Below are 20,192 nucleotides of genomic sequence, written 5' to 3'. Positions count from 1 at the left end.
ACCGCGCGCCGCTTTTCCTTGCGGGCCGCCAACCCGCCTCCCAGTCGCAGCATAACACCGCCCAGCCCGACAGCCCACCACTCGCCCCGCCCAGCGGCCGGCACTTTCCGCGCACGCGCAGCGGAAGCGGGCTCTCCAACCCGCGCATGCGCAGAGGCAGAGAGGGCTCGCTCTGAAGGAGGGCGGATCGCTTGGCTGCCCGGTTGCACGTGCCTCGCTTTTTGGTCGCAGACCAGCTTCAGCTATGGCTGCGCTGGCCGAGGTGGGCTCCGCTGGGCACTTCCGGGAGCTGCTGCAGCAGAAGGGCAAGTACGTGCGGCCGCCGCCTGGCTGCGGGCGGGGCGGGTGGCAGCGTCAGGCACGGGGGCCTGCCCAGCCCCTTCGGGGCTGCTGCGGGTTTATCTTCAGGGAGCCGCAGGCAGGCTCTGGGGAAGGAGGGTGATGCCTGGGGAGGCTCCTTCTCTGTGCGGGTGGCGCCTGTCAGCCTCCTCGGGGGTCCGCTCACCGCTCGCTGCTCCTTTGGGGCCTCGTTAATTCCACCTTCTCTTCTGCCCTGCTTCCCCTGGTGGCTGCCCCTACCTCTGTGGCCTGCCCCGGGGGCTAGCCGCATGGGCATGGGCCTGGGCCTTGTGATACCTGGTTTTCATGACTATGAATACGGGCCAAATAGTTCATCCCACTCTACTTTTTAGGCTTCGCTTCTTGTGGTTTACATGGGCGTAGCTAAGTCTCACTGGGGTTGAAAAAAAGTAAACCTCTGGTGTGCATGTAACCTCTGGTGTAGACAGCACTAGAGTGACAGAAAAATACTTCTGTTGATCTAGGCCATGTCTACACTAGCTCTTACAGCAGCACAACTCTACTGGTGCAGCTGTGCTACTGTACAGTCTCCCATGTCCAACTGCAGAGTGTCTCCCACAGACATCGTGGTGTCCAAACTGGTGCTTCTGTTGGTGTAACTTACATCACTCAGGGTGGCTTTTAGCTTGTCATTCTTGAGTGATACAAGTTATATTGACAAAATTGCTGGTGTAGAAATAACTTTCGCCACTGCCTGTAAGAAGGGGGCTTATCAATGTTGAGTGAGAAGTCTTCCTTTGGTGTAGCTTGTTGTCTAAGCTGATGTCCTTCTGTGATGCAGCTGCACTATTTTAAGTGTGGACATATTGTATGGTTTGTACTATGCTAGGAGATTACATGGTGCTCAGGGATATGAAAAATGTGGATAAGAAGGTGAGAATACCTGAAGTGGGAAATTAATGAAATGGACCATTGTCAGTTCATATTCATTTAGATAGCCAGATGCCCACTTATTATCATGGGTGTGGGTAGGTTTCCTGCAGGCCCATGAAGTCCGTTAAACGGTCCAGGCTCTGTGTTCTAATTTACCTGATAATATCTGCAAAGAACCAGAAAGCAGTGGGAAAGCAGTGGGATTGTTGGTAATGCTTTTAGACAATATTGACCTTCCATAATTTGGCAAATTGTCTGGTTTGGCGCTAGTCAGGTCACAAGGGTGCCAGACTAGAAAGGTTCAAACTGAATGGGTAGTTGCAGAAGCACTGTGTTGAAAGATGACTTTCATCATCAGAGCTCTGTATGTGTGTGGAGTAAAAACCCATGTGAATAAGTTTGCAGGATTGATGCCCAGAAGTATGTCTAGATCTGTACAAAACAGAAAAATTTGGGATTAGATTCACAAAAGGATTTATGTACCTAACTACCATTTTGGGTACCAGAGTCTGTAACTGAGATCCTTAGACCCATACTTAGGTGTTGCCTAGCCATGTAAATGTCTAAATTCCATAGACATCTAAATTTTTGTTGGTGCAGATATGCAATGCTGTTTAAATCATGATGCCATCTAACTTTCACCAAACCCTTGGTATAATTCAAAACTGGGTGTGTGTGAAACCCAATCTTGGGGGCATGCTCAGAGCATGCTTAACTTACATGCAAGACAGACAGGGAGGAAGCAGCATTCACCTTCTCCCTAATAACTCAGTAGCTTGTGCTACCATGGGAGACCCAAGTTCAAATCCATACTCCTAATCAGGCAGTGTGAGAAATTAAACTAGAGTTTTCCAAATTTTGGTCTGTGCTCTAGGCTCTGGAATAGTGAGTGTGATGATGGCATCATTGCCACCTCTCCCTTTTTCCCCCTTTGGTATTAGGCGTAGCAACACTGAACACACATCTCCTTGGTGCATAGCCCATGATCTCCTCTCTGTGGCACTTATGATCCACACGAACAGTTTACTTGGAGAAATTTCACAGTAGAATTCTGATAGAATGTAAGAATTAATCGAAATGTTTCTCTAACCTTAGAAACGTTTTTTAAAGCAAATATGTGTACAGTTCATACAAAGCAACTGCACAGGAGAGCTTAACAGTGTTGCAGCTGCAACTGTGCCCCGTGCTACCATGAAGTCTCTAATGTAGATGTAACATCCTACTGCTAAATCAGTTGCTTTTTTAACAGTTACTTATTGAACACAGTAATGTGTTTTGGGAAATGTTGATTTCACAAAACGTTGAAAGATAAATGATTGCACATATTTTTATTTACTGGGAAGTTATATTATGGAATAACCACAAATTACAATAGGTTTTTGAAAAAAGTTTTAATTAAATCTTTGATTTCAGAGTGGCAAAAATAGTGCTGGATTAGTATGACAACACAACAGGTATTAAATAGTGAGATAAACCTCCCATCTTAATTCTGGTTTTGATTGATAAAACGTTGACACTGTACGCTGAACAAATTGTGCTATGTTAATTAGGAAGTGACTTTGAATGTTTAATTTAAATATTTTTAAAATGTTTACGTTGCACTTCAGAGATAAAGGCAAATGTAAGTAGCATCATAATGGAAGATGTAATGATCACCTGTAGAATCACCTATTCAGAGATCATATAGTCAGTTTATGCATGGATTCTGGAATAATAGTACAAAATGTATATATGTTTTACGCTCTGCAGTCCTTTCTCAAGCATAACTCTCTCCCATCCCCTCTTTTAATCTATTTCCCACCCTGGCCATCACCTCACTTTGTATGTAAGGTGTAGGCACCTGATTAGTGGAGCAGTGCCTGTGAGGTACTACTTACTGGGGCACGGCTTCATTCTCTGATATGTGACTACCTATATGTGCGCTATCGAGCAGTGCTTCTTGCACTATGTTCCACCAAACATTGGTGAGCAACTCGCAGGTGTGTCGCTACCATTTCAAAAAAAATCCAGAGTTTACAATAATTAGCCATTTTACAATAACAGCTTTGGAAAATACTGAAACATAATTTTCTTTCTACATCTTCTGAGAGCAGTAGTAGTCTGGCAATTTTCTTCTACCTATATGGTGGTGTAGCAACTAGTCGTGATGAGCCTGTGCTAAACTGGCATGGGGGCTACACTGTCAGTTATTTGCTTGATGTCCGCCAATATGCGCGTGTGGCATGTGATGATTTATTTTGATAGATGTTCTGCATTAAAAATATTATTGTTTGGTGTTCTGTGGTCTCAAAAAGTTTAAGAAACACTGCTTTAGAGCATTGGTTCTCAAGCTGCAGTCCGTGGACTACTAGTGGTCTGGGTCTGCTTTACAGGTGGGCCGAGGCGTTTGGGTCTTACACCCCTCCCCCCAGTATGGAGCTTGTGCTGGCATTCCAGGCCTGCAGTGCACCCTATCCCCATGAGGTTTTTGCACCAGGTTTCCACTGTGGGTGGAGAGGCAGCCCTGAGCCCTCTGGGCTGGATCTGGCATGTGGCGGGAGGAGAGGTGGTGTGGCTTCAGAATGCAGCACCAGAAACTATTGGCGGGAAAGTTGCCCTTGCTGCTCCCATTGGCCAGAGGAGGGTGGTTCCTGGGGAGTGGCGCAGAGTAAGGTAAGAACCCCCCAAATTCATGGCCAGCTCCTGCACCTCCATCATGCATCCCCTCCCACTAAGCTCTCAGCGCTGGTTGGCTCCTGGAACTGCCACTTTCCTGCCCAACTCTCCCAGCCCCACCCCTCTGAAGTCTCCCAACCCTGGTCAGTTCCTGGAACACTTTCCCCCTCCTGCCCAGTTCTCCCAGCCCCAGCCTACTCCTGTACCCACCCCCCGCAGCCAGATACCCTATCCCCCAGCCTGCTCCGGCACCCTCTGTTGCTCTTATACCCTCCCTCCTTGCCAGACACCCTACACCTAGTCTGCTCCTGCACCTTCCCTGCTGGCCAGACTCTGCACCCTCCATTGCTCCTTCACTACCTTTCCTGGGCAGATTCTGAACCCTCCCTTGTTCTTGCACTTCCCCCCGGACAGACACTCTATCCTCAGCCTACTCCTGCACCCTCCCTAGCTCATGCACCCTCTACCTAGCGAGACATCCCAGCCCACTGCTGCACCTTGTCTGCCTTCCAGACTTCCCACTCTGTTCTCTCCTGCACCCTTCCCCCTAGCCAGACGCCCCACCTCGAGCTTGCCTCCTGCACCCTTCCATACTTCCCACCCTTAGTCTGCTCCCACACCTCCTCTTTTGGCCAGACCTCTACTCTCAGCCTGCTCCAGCACCCTACCTCCCTTCCCTGTCCCACTCCCTGGCAGCCCCCTGCCACACACACTGAACCCCTAATTTTTGGTCTCATTCCAGAGCTGGGGAGGGAAGGGGCCTCACTTAATCTACTAACCTTGGGTCTCAGAAGGAGTTAATCTAGTCTGTGACCTATAATCTGGAATCCTGCTCCTCCCTGACTTCCCCCAGTCAGCGCTGGGCCTGGAGCACAAGGGGAGTGAGGTATTTCGGTTGTGGGCCACATCATTGAGGGCTGGTAGAGGTTACCGGTCACTTGCCTGGCCCCAGACTGATTTTTTGAGTAGATCAGTGGCCCCCAACCCAAAAAAGGAACCCTGTGCCTGCCATAAATAAGGGTAAGGTTGAAATCTTTATTTGGACATAAATTAATATTTTACTTTATTTAAAAGGAATTTTGGTAAACTAACATGATAAAGTTGAAGACTTAATCTGTTATTTTGTGTTTGAATAGCAATATTTCCTTTCTTACTGGTTGTATAGGCCCCATGATGTTATTGCTCCAGTAGCACAACATGAATAATTTAGTACAGGTTCCACCTCCCTTATCTGACAACTGGACTGGTCCCTGATGAGGGAATTTTCCGGACAAAGGGAGGTCCCCTTCTCTGGTCACCTAGCCTGCTGCCGGCTCCTCTCTTGCCCTCCCACCCACCCTGCAGCTCCAGCTCCAGCTCCAGCTCCAGCTCCAGCTCCAGCTCCAGCTCCAGCTCCAGGGCTCCTTACCTCCTGCCTGGACCTTAGACCCTCCTGGCTGACACTGACCTAAGCGCACCGGGCTACTGGCCATGGAGAGTGCTTCAGCCTTGGCCAGCCTGTCAGACATGTCCCAGGCCCAGCAGGTACCAGCTCCTGATGAGGACATGGCCAGGGCTATGTGGTGCTGCTTCAGCCCTGACTGGACTGCCCACATGGCCCCCAAAGCTGGTGGCCAGCTGTAGCTCGGGCCAAGCTGCTGGCTCTGGCCCAAGACCCGCGGAAGTCAGTGGAGTCCCAGCCCTGTGGGTGCCTGATGCGGCCTCAGCCAGGCTGGCAGTGTGTCCCCATCTCTGCAGTCAACATGCGCAGCCCTTGCCTCGTGGAGGCTGGCTCCGTCTGGCTGCCTCTGGCCGGGGACCCAAGCTCCACTGGGCTCCCCTGCCCAAGGCAGCCAGGCTCTCCGTACTAAAATCCCACCCTACCATCTCTGGTCCAGTAACATCTGTGGTCCTTCTGGACAACAGATATTGCCATACGAGGGAATGCGGGTCTTGGGAATATTCAGCGCCTCATTAGCATTTGCATGCTGCCGGCCGAGAGAAGTGAGGGGATTTCGAAATGTGCAGGGTCCTTTTGAAAAGGACCCCCGTGTAGCTGCGCCGAGCTGCACGCGTTCAAAAGCGGCACTTTTTAAGCGCTGTGGCTAGCAGCATGTGAATGCTAATGAGGCGCTGAATAGTCAATTCAGCGTCTCATTAATATTCTTCGATTTGGCCATTTGCATGGCCATTTCAAAGTTTTGACCAAGTGTGGCCACAGCCATTGTGTGTGTGTGTTGTCTGGAATCTATTAAACTAACCATCATTATATAAAATAGGTGAAGTAACAAGACCAAGACCAATATTAAAATAGCATTGAAGGTCATCCCCATAAAGCATCCCTCATTGCAGGCTTTTGCCATTTTTTCCCCATGTAGCAGGGGCAGGGAAGTTATGAGGGAAACGTTATGAAAACAGTTTCCCTGTTCCCTGTTGACAGTAGAGTCAAAACTTGCACTGCCTTGAGTCCGCCATGTACTTTGTATCTGTAGTCTTCTGTGCACTTTCCGGTAGTTGAACCTCTTGATTTTCCCAATATTTTGAGTTATTCTATCTTGTCGTTCTCACATCCTTTTTCTAAACAGTTTAATAACTAAAAGATAGATCAGCTGTAACTCTCTTTTAAAGTAAAAATAATAAGCAGAAAAATCAAACATGAGCTGGGTGGTAAGCATTCTGTTTTCACAATATTTTCTGCAAGTCCACATTAAAACAAACTGCAATTTAAGTATAATACGGTTGTGGATAATCTTGCCAATAATTATTGTTGCATTCAAAGGAGCTGGAATTACTCAGTCATATGGTTCTTATTCCTCTACTGCTCACAAAGTGATACTGATTAATTTAGATTGGACATGTGAAATTCTGTCCTGCAACTCAGGAAAGAATGAATTCTCTGCTGTGCTTCAGCAGAGGGAAAGAAAGCATATCAAATAGCATTTTGGGCTTAGTATGTGTAGTATCTAGTTATATTGATCTGTACATCTTTTTTGTCTTTAAATTTATTTTTGCATGCCGAACTGAAGGACTTATTTTCCCCTTACAGTTTGGTAGATCAAGATCAATACGTGTGGATTGCTTATAGGCTATGTCTATGCTAGAAACATCTGTCTGCAGAAGTTGCTGTCAGAAGAGATGTTCCGATGAAACTTCTGTCGACAGATCGCATCTACACATAGATCGATCCGCTCTGTCAACAAAAGGGTCCCCCAGAGTGTCTACACAGCTTTGTTGACAAAACACATTTTGTATGTAGGTGCTCCATGAGTTTTTTTTCAACAAAACCCCAGTTTTGTCTAAAAAATTCTCTAGTGTGGACTTAGCCGTAGTGTCCAAACAAGGATAGAACTGTGGTTGCAAATATAGACTGGAAGAAATGCATTGTTAATTGAATTTCTGGAAACTAAGATATATAAATGTGATGGATCAGACACGTTTTTTTTCTGTATGCTGCTTCATAACTAATGTAGTGGTATCAAGGAGACTCGAAGTCAGTCTACTCCTATTTTTGTCTTTGTTTAGTAATGCTTCTGATTTCGGTGTAGAAGTCATGAGAGTAGCAACTATGGCTTTGTAATTTTTTCAGTGTTTATATATACCTGAATGTAGCAAACGTTGAAAAGGAAACTTGTCTCTCTTTGGCTTTAACCATTAGTACTTATATGTATTATGTGGGCCCTGATCCTGTGCGGAATCTATGTGAGCTGCATCGACTCCAGTAGTGTTCCGTGTAGGCTTAGGGGTCATTCCACATTATTATTTTTTTTTTCTTTTTCTGTGTTAAACAGCATCTAGTTCACTGAGGTCTTGGTTTATGACTGGTGCTCCTAGGTGCCATGGTGCCAGTACAAGATTGACTGTTAGAACAGCTTTGAGTATGATTCGTACATTTGCACATGTGATGTTTCATGTTGGATATTACAGTAAAAGCTCAGTTATCAGGCATTCAGATAACTGGGACATTCAGTTAACTGTCATGATGTGTCCCATCTGACTGGCCAGGGATGTTGTAGCAGGGCCAGATGCTGGGCTCCAGCTTGATTATCTGGCATCCCTGGTGCCATGGGGATGCTGGATAATAAAGCTTTTACTGTAATATAAATCAGAAAATGTAAGATGTATTCTGTCAATATAGTAATCATTACAATTCCTTAATGAATTATTGTTTTATCTATTACAAAATAAAACTGTGGATTGTTATACAGCTTTCTCTGGCATAATGTGGGTATATCGTGTCATTGTTATGCATTCAGAATGTTGTTAGGAATTTACTTGCATTTACAGGACTCTTACTTTCAGTTGTATCATGACATATCTTAATGTTTTTCAGCTTTGATACCCGTAGTATTTCTCAGAAATACAGTTTATGGGAGAAATCCTTTATCTTAGGTTGTACTGTACAGCCTTCACTAAACAATTTGGAACTTATATTTCCTGGTTAGTTGTACTGTCCAGCTATATTAATCCTCCTTATTCTTCAGAGTTTAAGGGCGTGTCTATTCTAACCAGAAGATTGACCTGGTCAGTGGCAATCTTCCAGAGCTTGATTTTGCACATCTGGTATGGATGTGGCAAAACCAGTCTCTCTGGGGTCAGCAGTTAACCTCTGTACTCCATGCAATGGTGTGGAGTAAGGATTGTTGACACGAGAGTATAGAGGTTAGGTCTGTACTAGGAAAATAAGTCATTCCGCTACATTGATTCTAGTTAGGCAAATGCCATAGCTAGAAATGTATATCTGAAATTGACTTATTTTCCTAGTATAGAAACAGAGAGATAGCTGCGCTAGTCTATACGCTATCAAAACAAAAAAGCAGTCCAGTAGCACTTTAAAGACTAACAACGTAATTTATTAGGTGATGAGCTTTCGTGGGACAGACCCACTTCTTCAGATCATAGCCATACCAGAACAGACTCAATATTTAAGGCACAGAGAACCAAAAATAGTTATCAAGGTTGACAAATCAGAAAAATATTATCAAGGTGAGCAAATCAGAGAGTGTGGGGTGGGGTGGTGATGGGGGGTGGGGAGTCAAGAATTAGATAAAGCTAAGTATGCATAAGAGCCCCTATAATGACCTAGAAAATTAACACATGGTTTGAACCAGGATGGGAATGTGTCGAATTTGAATATAAAAGAGAGTTTAGCAGCCTCTCTTTCCAAACTGTTGTGAGAGTTCCTCTTCAGTAAGATGCAAACTTTCAGGTCATAGTATAGACCTGGTATAGACTTAGCCTACAAATTTTAATTCCATGAATAGATATGCTTATTTTGGAATAAGTGTTGATATGAAGACAAGACCTTAGCTCTTAGAGTTTTAAATTTTTGACATTCTGAATGAGAGAGAAAAGTAGGAAGATGAATAAGAATGGTAGTGAAGGATGCTGCAATATGGGAAATGCAGTGGCCTACAGAGCCCCTAGCATGGGAAGGGCTGGCGGGAGGAGGTACAGAGGTTTTGCGAGGCATCCCTGAAATAGAGGGGGAATCGGCGGGTGGCACACAGAACTTGTAGGGGGTAATGAAAGGCTGCAAGGAGCCCCTGGTGTGTGCAATAAGCTCAGCCAACAGAGGCAACAAAATGTGTGACCTCCTAGTGAGTAATTGAGGTCTTTCTGCCTGCTTCAGTTGTTGCTCATTCCTTGTATGTGATGCTGCATTCTGCTAGAATCAGGTTTGGTAGCAAAATGCCAAGCTCCTTGTAACTGGTGTGATTTTTATTTTTTTTTTTGCTTTTTATATAGCATACCTTACCAATGATACTTGTTTTTCCTCAAACATCAATCACATTTTTCTAAAAATACTGTAAATTTGGCAAGGCTTTGCAGCTTTTTCATTTATAATGCTATTTTTTCATCCTTATGCATTCTGTGCACTGTGTTGTTTTTCTTGTGAGTTGTATTAACTAAGCTACCCACTCTGTTATTTACTATGAGTTCATTTTATATGTTACTTTCCTCCTTTTTTCCTGTATCTAAAGAATTACTACTCTATCTTCTTCATATTCTTCAACAAATATTAATTCATGCAGTATTTCATTGTTCCATTATAACAAACCATGCATTTTTTAGTCACTGGAATTTATCAGTTAGTCTTCATCAAAATACCATTATTTTAAAAAATGATCAATTTCTATTAACACACAAATTCATTTTTGTTTTGTTATAGGTCTCTTGTAGTTGTCCATTTCTGGGCACCATGGGCTCCTCAGTGCATTCAAATGAATGATGTCATGGCTGAGTTAGCTAAGGAACACTCTCAAGTTACATTTGTGAAGGTAAGTCTTCATTACCAAATAGTAAAGTCTATTTTCAAAGATAGAAGTCCAAACTGAAGTCAAACACTAGGGAACCATTTCTACATAAAATGGAACTTCAGAAACAGATTTTTTTCTCCTGTGGTGCGGAAACCAAAAATTTCATGCTGATTTGTATCGTAATGGGTTCAACTTCAGCAAGAGACCATGTCAGAAATTGCATAAATTGAACTGTGTGTTATGTTCATGATGGTATGCTGGATTAAATAACAAGTTAGTTGCATGTTATTGCCATTTAAAGTGTGGTATAGCAGCACTTTTATCCCATAGAATGTTACTTCATTTAATAAATATGTTTTCATCTGCATACTTGATGTGCCATACGATGACTCACTAAGCAAGTACTGTAATAACCTGATCTCTTTTTAATCCTAAGGATCTGAATTTAAGATAGCAATGCTGCTCTTTTAAGATTTGCTAGAGTTTGGCTCTGTTTCAGTGATGTTTCTGGTTAGGCAAGAAGATTTGTCTCTGGATTCATTTAGTTACTCTTGTTGCTCTTCCAGCCATTCCTAAGGGTGAATGATAATCTTCATGGAGTTTGCGAAAACATAAATTTAATTCTGTGTGATGCTGTCATTTTAAGTATGGCGTGTTGAACAGCAGTAGATAAATGAGATGCAATATATTTGTGAAATCATCTTCATGTCACAAGACTAGAATAATTGTGGAAAAAAATTGAATGTACTGGATCCACATGCCATTTATTTTAAAATAACTTTTTCTTGTTAATGAGACATTTTTGTGATTATGAGGGCAGGGAGTACTGGAATAACCAGGTGTGTGTGTGTGTGTGTGTTAATTTGATTTCTTACAGGCTTTATGTTTTGTGTGTTTTTAATGACTCATCTCACAGTTTGGCATTTCCTTTTGCAAAACAAAGATATATTTGTTTTTAATTGTATTCATTTACAAAGCTATTTTAATTATCCTAAAACATATACAGTTTTGAAATTTGACTTCTTTGTTGCTTTTCTAGTTCTGCTGTAGCTTATGGTAGGCCAATTTTTGTAAAAGTCTCAGCTTTTATAGTATGGTTCATTGGGCAGTACGTTGCAAGATAGTTACAATACCTGTCTTGTAAATACATCATAGTTATAATGTATAAGATGGGTCTGTTTAAAAATAAATAATAAAGATATTTTAGTAAGTATTAGCTCAGTACTTTGGACTTCTGATTGGTACTAATTTAATATTTTGGGTTCATAATTAAAAGCATAGAACTTTGTGCTGTGTTCTGGAATGGTGAAGAACACTAACTTCACACCATTTAGTAACAATTTAGCTAATATATCTAGTTAACTTCAGTCAGGAACGTGGGCTCCTAATTATGGACTGCCTTGAAAGTGAAATAATTAGTTTTAAAATCCATTGTTTATAACCAATGTAACTACTTCAAAACTTGGTTAACACCTTTTTCAATGTGATTTAAAATGATGACTGCAGTATTTTAAGCACAACTTTTAAAATATTTTTAAGGTGACCACAAAATCTTAATTTTAACTAAGTCAAAGGTTTACCATTAGTATTCTCTGTATTTTAAAACAGTCTGAAATTTGGTGGATGGACCAGTAACAGGTTTTGTTTTGTTTTATGTGAATAAACTTAGTTAAAATGCAATAAAAGCATCAAGGTAACTAGAAAATGAGTCACAAGAAATAAAAGGAATACAAGTTCAGTAGCACATAATGATTTAGCCATTTGCAGGAGATCAGGACATAAACTATATTGGCAGATTTTGTTTTACAGTGAATTTGTTTAGAGATTTTACTGCGTGGTTGGAGAAGGGATAGAAGGCTCAAAATTAAAAGGAATAATCTGGTACTGATTGGCCAGATACAGGATAAACCAGGTGAGGGAGATCTTGTAAAGATCTGTTGCATGCCTCACTCTTACAAGTCAGTCAGAAGCTGCAGGTAGAACCTAAAGGAGCTTATTTAAAAATCCTTCTTAAAAATCTCTCCATGATGGCCTGGCAGAATTCCAGTCATAGCTTATTCTTTAAGCTGCGCTTCATAAAGCGAAGCTGCAGTTCCATTTGCCTTCATGTATTTTTACAAAATCTTTAGAAGTATGTTTGAGAGAGGGAAATTTTGAATGTCTACTAGATGATGATGCTTGCATCACTGAGTGCATGACTGCTTGTTTCAGTGAAGGATCAAACCTGACAAGAATTAACTTAAGAGCAAGAGAAATTTATGCAGCCTGGTCCAAGGTCCTCTGAAGATTCCTATTGATTTTGGTGGGGTTTGGGTCATACCCCCATTGAGAGAGAGAATCCTTGATCCTTCTCTGGAACCTGCTTTCTTTGTGATTGCCTACATGATGCTGAACAGGTGTAAAATTATTTACTTTGTATGTAACACTGTAAAAAGATTAAAAGCCTTATGAGTGTAACAAATAAAAAACTACTTTTACAAATAACACTCAAATGCTCAAAGCACGGTGTGTATAGAAAGAAATGGAAAAAGTATGAATAGTCAGTGGTGACATTTTCTAAAAATGTTAGTATTCTGAACAAGAAAATGGCAACCCTACATGCTCTTCTAGTAGCTGTTGGTACAGCCCCACTTTACAGTTTCGAGTAAGAGGAGCTGCACTCTTTTTGTGTTGCTGTAAATGGGATTGCAAGTTTCTGTTTGCTAGTCCTTGAAAAGTATTTATACTCACTATTTTGCCATCTTATTAAGTTGTGTTTCTATTTAATGTCTATAGAGCTTAACAGGGAATCAGCAAAATAAGTTTGTCATTAAAGTCAGAAGTTGAGACAGAATAGACATAGTGGATATGGTTAATAAAAATATTTTTATTTGTTGAATGAAAAATTGTCATCTTGAATTTCAATATGCGCATTTTAAGCATGACCAAACTTCTGAACCAGTAGTTTGACAAGCTTTTCTTCTAAGTATCTGGCAGCCTTGCAAGAGTTAAAAGTAAAATTTAGCAGACATCAATAGTTTATTGAAGAAATACTCCTTTTTTGCTTCATAATTTGCAGAAGGCTGCAAATGTCAGTCATGATGTACTGCCTCTTGAAATTAGTCAATAGAGCAAACAGCAAGAATTGCTGTGGGCAGAAAATAAGCACTGTAATCATGACATAACTGGGGTCAATGATTTATGGATTTCAATATAGTAGTAGCTGCATATGATTGAAAATTTACTAGGTCACTAGTGCACCAAAAATTTTATTCACAGCCTCTAGGCATCTTTTGAAATGTGCAACAAAATAAAATCCCCTGAACCTGTTTTGACACTGTGCAGGCTCAGTGGATGACATGCCAGCCCAGTGAGTCTCATTTAAATGTAAATGTCTCTCAAACTTTTGCATCAAACTCCTTTTTAAACATATAACATCTTGAAAAGAACATTATAAAATGGATTGACATGCACAATCAAACCTTGAATGAAAATTATGAAAATAAAAGCATGTTTTCTCTGACTTTTAAGCTGGAAGCTGAAGCTGTGCCTGAGGTATCTGAAAAATATGAAATCAGTTCTGTTCCAACATTCTTGTTCTTTAAGGTAAGGGAAAATGGATTGCATGTCATTCTCATGCCTGTCTGTACCAAGTTCAGCAGTTCAGTACCAGTAAATGTTCACTCTGTGGTTTCCAGTATTAAAAAGAGCAGTACTCTCTTTTTTTTTTTAAATGTAGAAGCTGCCAACAGTCTGTCTCTCCACATGTTTTTTTTAATTGAGGACACAAGAATGGCCAGTTTACAGAAATGATCATGAAACCCAGTTTTAATATTTCATCAGAATCTTCTTAAAATGCCTTGCAATGCATGGATGGTTTTCAGTACCGGAGATACATTGACTCTTCTCTTGTATGGTGCCAGGCATGGTTCTAGTGGGGCTTCATGATTCACCCACTTTTCTGTTCATTGTAGTGCTTGTGAAGAATTAACAGGTGATTAGCTAGTAGATATAGCATAATTGGCATGATTGTTTATAATTTTTTTTATAGCAAGTTTTATCTGTTTGGTACAGATAATGCTGTGGCCAAAAGACTAGTTTCAGTTTTAGAATTTTGCTGGGATTAACAAGGTAAAGTATCAGTAGGTTAATCCATTCTCTCTGCTTATCTGAAAGCCTATAATATGAAGTGATAGAATACATGAAATAAAACTACTACTTTTTATAGCTTAAAAGACTGCTTTTAGTTAATGCTTCTTAAGTGATCTACTCTCTCATCTTATTTAGAATTCTCAGAAAATTGACAGATTAGATGGTGCTCATGCCCCAGAGCTGACCAAAAAAGTCCAGCGCCATGCATCTAGCAGTACTATTTCAGGTGTCCCTAATGATAATGTAAAAGAGGACCTTAACCTGCGTCTAAAGAAACTAACAAATGCTGCACCATGTATGTTGTTTATGAAAGGATCTCCCCAGGAGCCTCGTTGTGGTAAGGACTTCCTGAAATTTTATTTAATGTAGCAGGGCTTGTTTATGTAGGGACTGGTTAATGATCTATTGATAGCCTTGTTTATGCATGTATTATTAAAGAGGTGGTTTTTACATGTTATGTCCCCAGTTAGAAAATAGTGAGTGGTGAAAATTATTTAATAGATGAAGATTTACTTGTGATTTCTTTTGCTCTGTTTGGATAGACATTCAGAGTGTATTAAAAATGCAAAACAGCATTTTCAATTTGTTAGTTAAAAACAATTACTTTGTATATTGATACTTCAGAAAATAACTTAAAAAGTTTACCAAAACACATTTTGCCTTTATTTAATTGATAATTTTTTAAAAAAGGGAGCATCTGTAGCAAATATTTCGTACCAATTGTTTCTCATCACTGTTTTTTCAGGATATTAGAACTAATGGCTCTGATCCTCTCTGACCTCTTTTTAGCATTCAGATGAGAAGAGGGAAACAAGCTGTCCTGCTTTTTGATCTCCGAGTTGGTTTCTTAAGTTTGAGTAAACTAGTCCATTGAACTGAAGTAGCTGAAGGAACTGAAGGAAAAAAATGCTCTCTATCTGTAGAATAGGCTACTGCTGTCAAAAAACAGTTTAGCACTTCAGCACACTCTGTTTCAGGATGCTCAGGCAGTGACTTCCACCAGTTTGGTAGTTTGACTTTCTTTAAAATATGGTAGGAAATGTTAATGTAAATTATTTTAACAGTACAATTAAAAGGATATTAATAGATCATAGTAAATTGAGTCCTTAGCCTACATGCTCATTAACATTTAAATTTAGTACTAAATAGTTCTTAAACTTAACTCATCTCTAATTTACATAAAATATATTTCTATATGTACATTGTGAACTTCTAGCCAATCTAACTTTGATAAAATTTGTCAAAATTCTAATTAAAAAAAATTAAATTGATTTCGATAAGAACACCTGTGGATTGAAAACTGGGTCACAGACTATAAAGAGAAGGCAATAAAAACCAATGCAGCAGGGAGTGCATTAGTATTTGAGAGAGGTATCTAATGAACTACCAAGTGATGAACGTACTTATTTCGCTGTCTTCCTTAGTGAAACATGAAATTCACAGAAGGAGCCAAATTAGGGTTAAAAAAAAAAAAAAGTAAAAATGGAGGGAGAAGTACAAAGGGAACCAGAGAAACTGAACATAAAAAGAGAGAATTAAATAGGAGCAATGCATCCTACAGTAAAGCATTTGGGTAGATGAAAGGGAAAGGAAGGTGAACGCTATTCAAAACACACAAGTTCAGTAGCAGGGAGTCGGAGTGCAAATTAAGGCCGTGTCTACACGTGCCCCAAACTTCGAAATGGCCATGCAAATGGCCATTTCGAAGTTTACTAATGAAGCGCTGAAATGCATATTCAGCGCTTCATTAGCATGCGGGCGGCAGTGGCGCTTCAAAATTGACGTTCCTTGCCGCTGCGCGGCACGTCCAGACGGGGCTCCTTTTCGAAAGGACGCCACCTTCTTCGAAGTTCCCTTATTCCCATGAGCTCATGGGAATAAGGGGACTTCAAAGTAGGCGGGGCCCTTTCGAAAAGTAGCCCCGTCTGGACGCGCCACGCGGCGGCAAGGTGCGTCAATTTCGAAGCGCCGCTGCTGCCCGCATGCTAATGAAGCGCTGAATATGCATTTCAGCGCTTCATTAGTAAACTTCGAAATGGCCATTTGCATGGCCATTTCGAAGTTTGGGGCACGTGTAGACGTAGCCTAAAAGTAAAAATTACTCCCACACATAAACTGTACAACCATGTTTAAGTTCCTTTCATGAACAAGTCTATACATAAATATTTGCACACTCCTTTTATGTATTTTATATGCAATAAAGAATTGTCAGTTTTATGCACCTCTGTCCTTATCCCAAATAGCACATTATTTCCTAATAATTTTATTTCTGACACTTAAATGTGTCTTGTCTTGACTATAATATGAGGTTTTTGCTTTGGAAAATATTTTCTCCAGTATGTCACAATGGATGGGAGAGAGGGTGGATTGATTTTAATCAGTAGTTTATATAACAGACTTTAATCATGATTTAAATCATCAAGAAAGAAACCTGGATTTAAATGGATTATTTTAATCTTGTTCTGAATGTTTTACTTTTTATTTTCCAAAATAAATGTAAATTTTCATTTGTTAGTAACCATTTAAAAACATTGAGCCACAGCAGTTGTATCCTTTATACCAAAATATGGTACTAATTTTAGCTAACTAGGCCATCTCTACATCTTTAGACATTTATTTAAGTAACTATATAGCTTACTCAGATTCTTAACTGTTGCACTTTGTTAGAAAATGGTGAATGACACATCTTCATTATATGTCATTTTTATGGAATTCCATTTGGATGGAATTTCAAATGGGAATAGTTTATTAGTTAAATAAAGCTACCTTAAATGTGCTGGGTGCAGAAGAACAAAAAGTTTGTGCATAAATTTCTTACTTAAATAAGCTATTATGTATAGTGTAGTGAACCTAATTGTTTCTGATCACCATTCTGTTCAAAATTAAGGACTGGAAAGTCTTATCTCTTCACACAGTTTGTTATAACTTGAAAGAGGGAGCCAAGTTTTTTTGCTTTCTCTGTGCCCACTATGTTTCTCAACCTCAAATGAACTAGTTCTTGAACTAGTGGAATAAACTGCTGAAGTGAAGAAAATAGCTTCTCTACCTGCAGAGGGAGCTACTGCTGTCAGAAGCTAGAACTTAAATAAGTTGTGGTTCCAGGTGCTTAGGCAGTAACTTCCACTAGTTCTGTGGTTTTACTTTCTTTAAAACACTTCTTTAAACTTTCTTTAAAGTGCTAGGGCTAAGTCTACATGAGAGGCTTTTGTCAGGAAAAACCGCAGAGCGTCTATGTGCAAATTGTACTTTGACAGTTTGTTGACAAAGCCCTGAACATCCATCAGCAGCGATGTAACTCATCCCGTTCAGGTATAACGCCTCTCTCAACAGTGTTCTGTTGACAAACCAGAGTTTCCGGTTCACTGGTCAGCCATTCTGTCGAAAGAAGCCCGGACAGTCTGGCTGCTCTTTGTCAACAGAGCAGATTGCTCTTTTGATCCACTTTTATGTGTAGATGCAATCTGTTGACAGAAGTTTTGCTAGGAAATCCCTTCTGACAGTGACCTCTTCTGACAGAGATTTCTTGTGTAGACTTAGCCTAGGATACAAAAGCCAAGTACCGGATTGCCTGGATAAAACTTGGAAGGGTAGCAGCTCTAGTTAGGCCTTATCTTAGGTTGTTGAGGTTTCAAATTTAACTTTAAATAGGCTTATTTTTAAAGAGTAAAATGTATTTACTGTCTATACGTGTTCATAAGCTGATTTTTTTTTGGTAAAAATGTGAATCATTGACCAACAGGGGTCATCTTATCAACGAGTCCATGAAACTTTGTCTCTCGGCCAGTTGGGGAAAGCTGCTGGGTGCACTGGGACATTTTGTTTACCTGGAGCTTCAGCTGGCATGGGGGCCTCTCAGCCTCCCAGTAGCTGTGATTCACTGCTCCTGGCCAGTGGGAGCTGTGGGAAGCAGTGTGGTTTGAGGGCCATCCTGACCACTACGTCCCACCACTCCTCTTGGGCAGGAATGGTGAATTGTGGACACTGGGAGCTGCAGACATTCCAGGTATACAAAACTTCCGGGCGCAACAATGGCATATCCTGACAGGCTGGCAAACAAAGTTTGCCAGCCTCTGAGACAGAGGCTCATATTATGAAAGCATCATGGTGTTTTGCCATTATTCTCTGTCTTGTGGGTGTTGGCTTGTAAACAAATGTGCTAATGAATGAGTGCATATGGCAATTTAAAGTACATTTTTTAAAAAATCACTCTACTGGGACAATATATTTTAGGATGCTTGTGTGAGTGTGTGTGCGTGTGTGTTGAAAAATCCCTTAACTTTCTAGTTTTTTGATTGTCATTCTCAGTATGACAGTGAAGTGTCATAGTACTCATAATTACAGTGTTGGAGGCAGTACAATAGTGTAGGTTAAGTGTTCACCTTTACCCTTCTGCTTTGAGAACTTCCTGAAACTTTGTAAGAATTCTTTTGTATCAAAACAGCTTGGGGGTAGTCTTGAGCTTTTTGCAAATTGTACACTGAGCCTGTAAAGGCCACAGTTGTACATGATTGTGAAGCTAATTTTAACAGCATAATGAAGTGCACTGAGGGTGTATGTAGGCTGAGGCAAAGGCACTGAGTGGAAATCTAGTTCATAGAGAACGAAGTTTAAAATTAAGAGATTAAGTGAGCATTGTGATTGCATGGTTAAATGCTCAAAAACAAACAAAAAAAAACAAACAAGCAAAAACCCAAAACGAAATAGGAAAAAACCTAAATCAAGATTACAAACACAGTTTTGGCTTTTTTATGCAAATGGACCAATCTCTAATTACACCATTATGCACTGTAATGTAATGCAATAATTTTTTGTTTGTACTGTGTATTAGTGTTACACAGCCTATGAAAAATACATAATGACTGTCTACGCTAGCCCCCTTCTTTGAAGGGGCATGGTAATCAGCCTGAGCAGAGAAGTGCTGCGATGAATATGCAGCACCTCATTAGGCTAATTCTCCCAGTGGCAGCTTCGAAGCGCTCGCGTGCCGTGTAGCCATGGACACTTCAAAGTACTGGTAGAACTTCGAAGTGCCCTCACTCCCCAAGTTGCATGGATACTTTGAAGTGCCCTCAGCTACACAGCATGCCAACGCTTTGAAGTTTGCAACTTTGAAGTTGCCATGGGGAGATTAGCCTAATGAGGTGCTGCATATTCATCAAAGCACTTAATTAGTATTCTCCACTCAGGCTGATTACCATGCCCCGTTTGAAGGAGGGGTCTCGTGTAGACACAGCCAGTGAGTTCTATTTACTTACATAATGTAGATTTTAATAAATCTATATCAGTGAAAATTTGCAGTTGTATATAGGATTGCCTAAGTTTTAAATGATTGAAAATAAGTTAATTTAGTAAATAAGATCATAATCAGCTGAATTTGGAGTAAGTCAGTATGTGGTGTTGATTGGATAGAGAAGTTGCTGTTGCTTGAAGAGTTAAGAGATGCGTACCTTTTAATGACAAAACAAAAAAAGCAGTCAAATAGCAGTTTAAAGACTAACGAAATAATTTATTAGGTGAGCTTTCGTGGGACAGACCCACTTCTTCAGACCAAAGCCAGACCAGAACAGACTCAATATTTAAGGCATAGAGAACCAAAACAGTAACTGAGTCTGTTCTGGTCTGGCTTTGGTCTGAAGAAGTGGGTCTGTCCCACGAAAGCTCACCTAATAAATTATTTTGTTAGTCTTTAAAGTGCTACTTGACTGCTTTTTTGTTTTGATAGTATATAGACTAACACGGCTCCTTCTCTGTTACTTTTTAATGACAAGAGTGTACTGTATGAAAAAGGAAAATGGTCAAAGATAAAACTGACCTGTTAAGACAATGGCATTAGATAAAAGATGACTTGTGATTATCTACAGATACGTATAGTTATGAATGAACTATTTTGATGATAGCTTTGAAATTGTACCTGCGTCCACTTGACTTCTGACATGA

At 40.6% G+C, this 20,192-nt stretch overlaps 1 protein-coding gene across 2 annotated transcripts in view; it reads left to right on the top strand.

Moving 5' to 3' along the window:
* The first annotated feature begins 152 nt into the window (after positions 1-152).
* GLRX3 (glutaredoxin 3) overlaps positions 153-20,192 on the top strand; it is a 38,884-nt gene continuing 18,844 nt past the window's right edge. The window contains exons 1-4 of one of the 2 annotated variants that reach the window (XM_075000445.1): positions 153-309; positions 10,037-10,145; positions 13,635-13,709; positions 14,391-14,592. In XM_075000445.1, coding sequence (XP_074856546.1) covers positions 245-309; positions 10,037-10,145; positions 13,635-13,709; positions 14,391-14,592 — 451 coding nt within the window. In that variant the 5' untranslated portion in view covers positions 153-244. The remainder of the gene's footprint in view (positions 310-10,036; positions 10,146-13,634; positions 13,710-14,390; positions 14,593-20,192) is intronic. The other variant, XM_075000446.1, reaches the window with a different exon arrangement.

The sequence above is a fragment of the Carettochelys insculpta genome, chromosome 7 (genome assembly GCF_033958435.1).
Source record: "Carettochelys insculpta isolate YL-2023 chromosome 7, ASM3395843v1, whole genome shotgun sequence".
Taxonomy (NCBI): Eukaryota; Metazoa; Chordata; order Testudines; family Carettochelyidae; genus Carettochelys; species Carettochelys insculpta.
The sequence above is the reverse complement of the archived record's forward strand: the minus strand, read 5'-3'. Positions and strand labels throughout refer to the sequence as shown.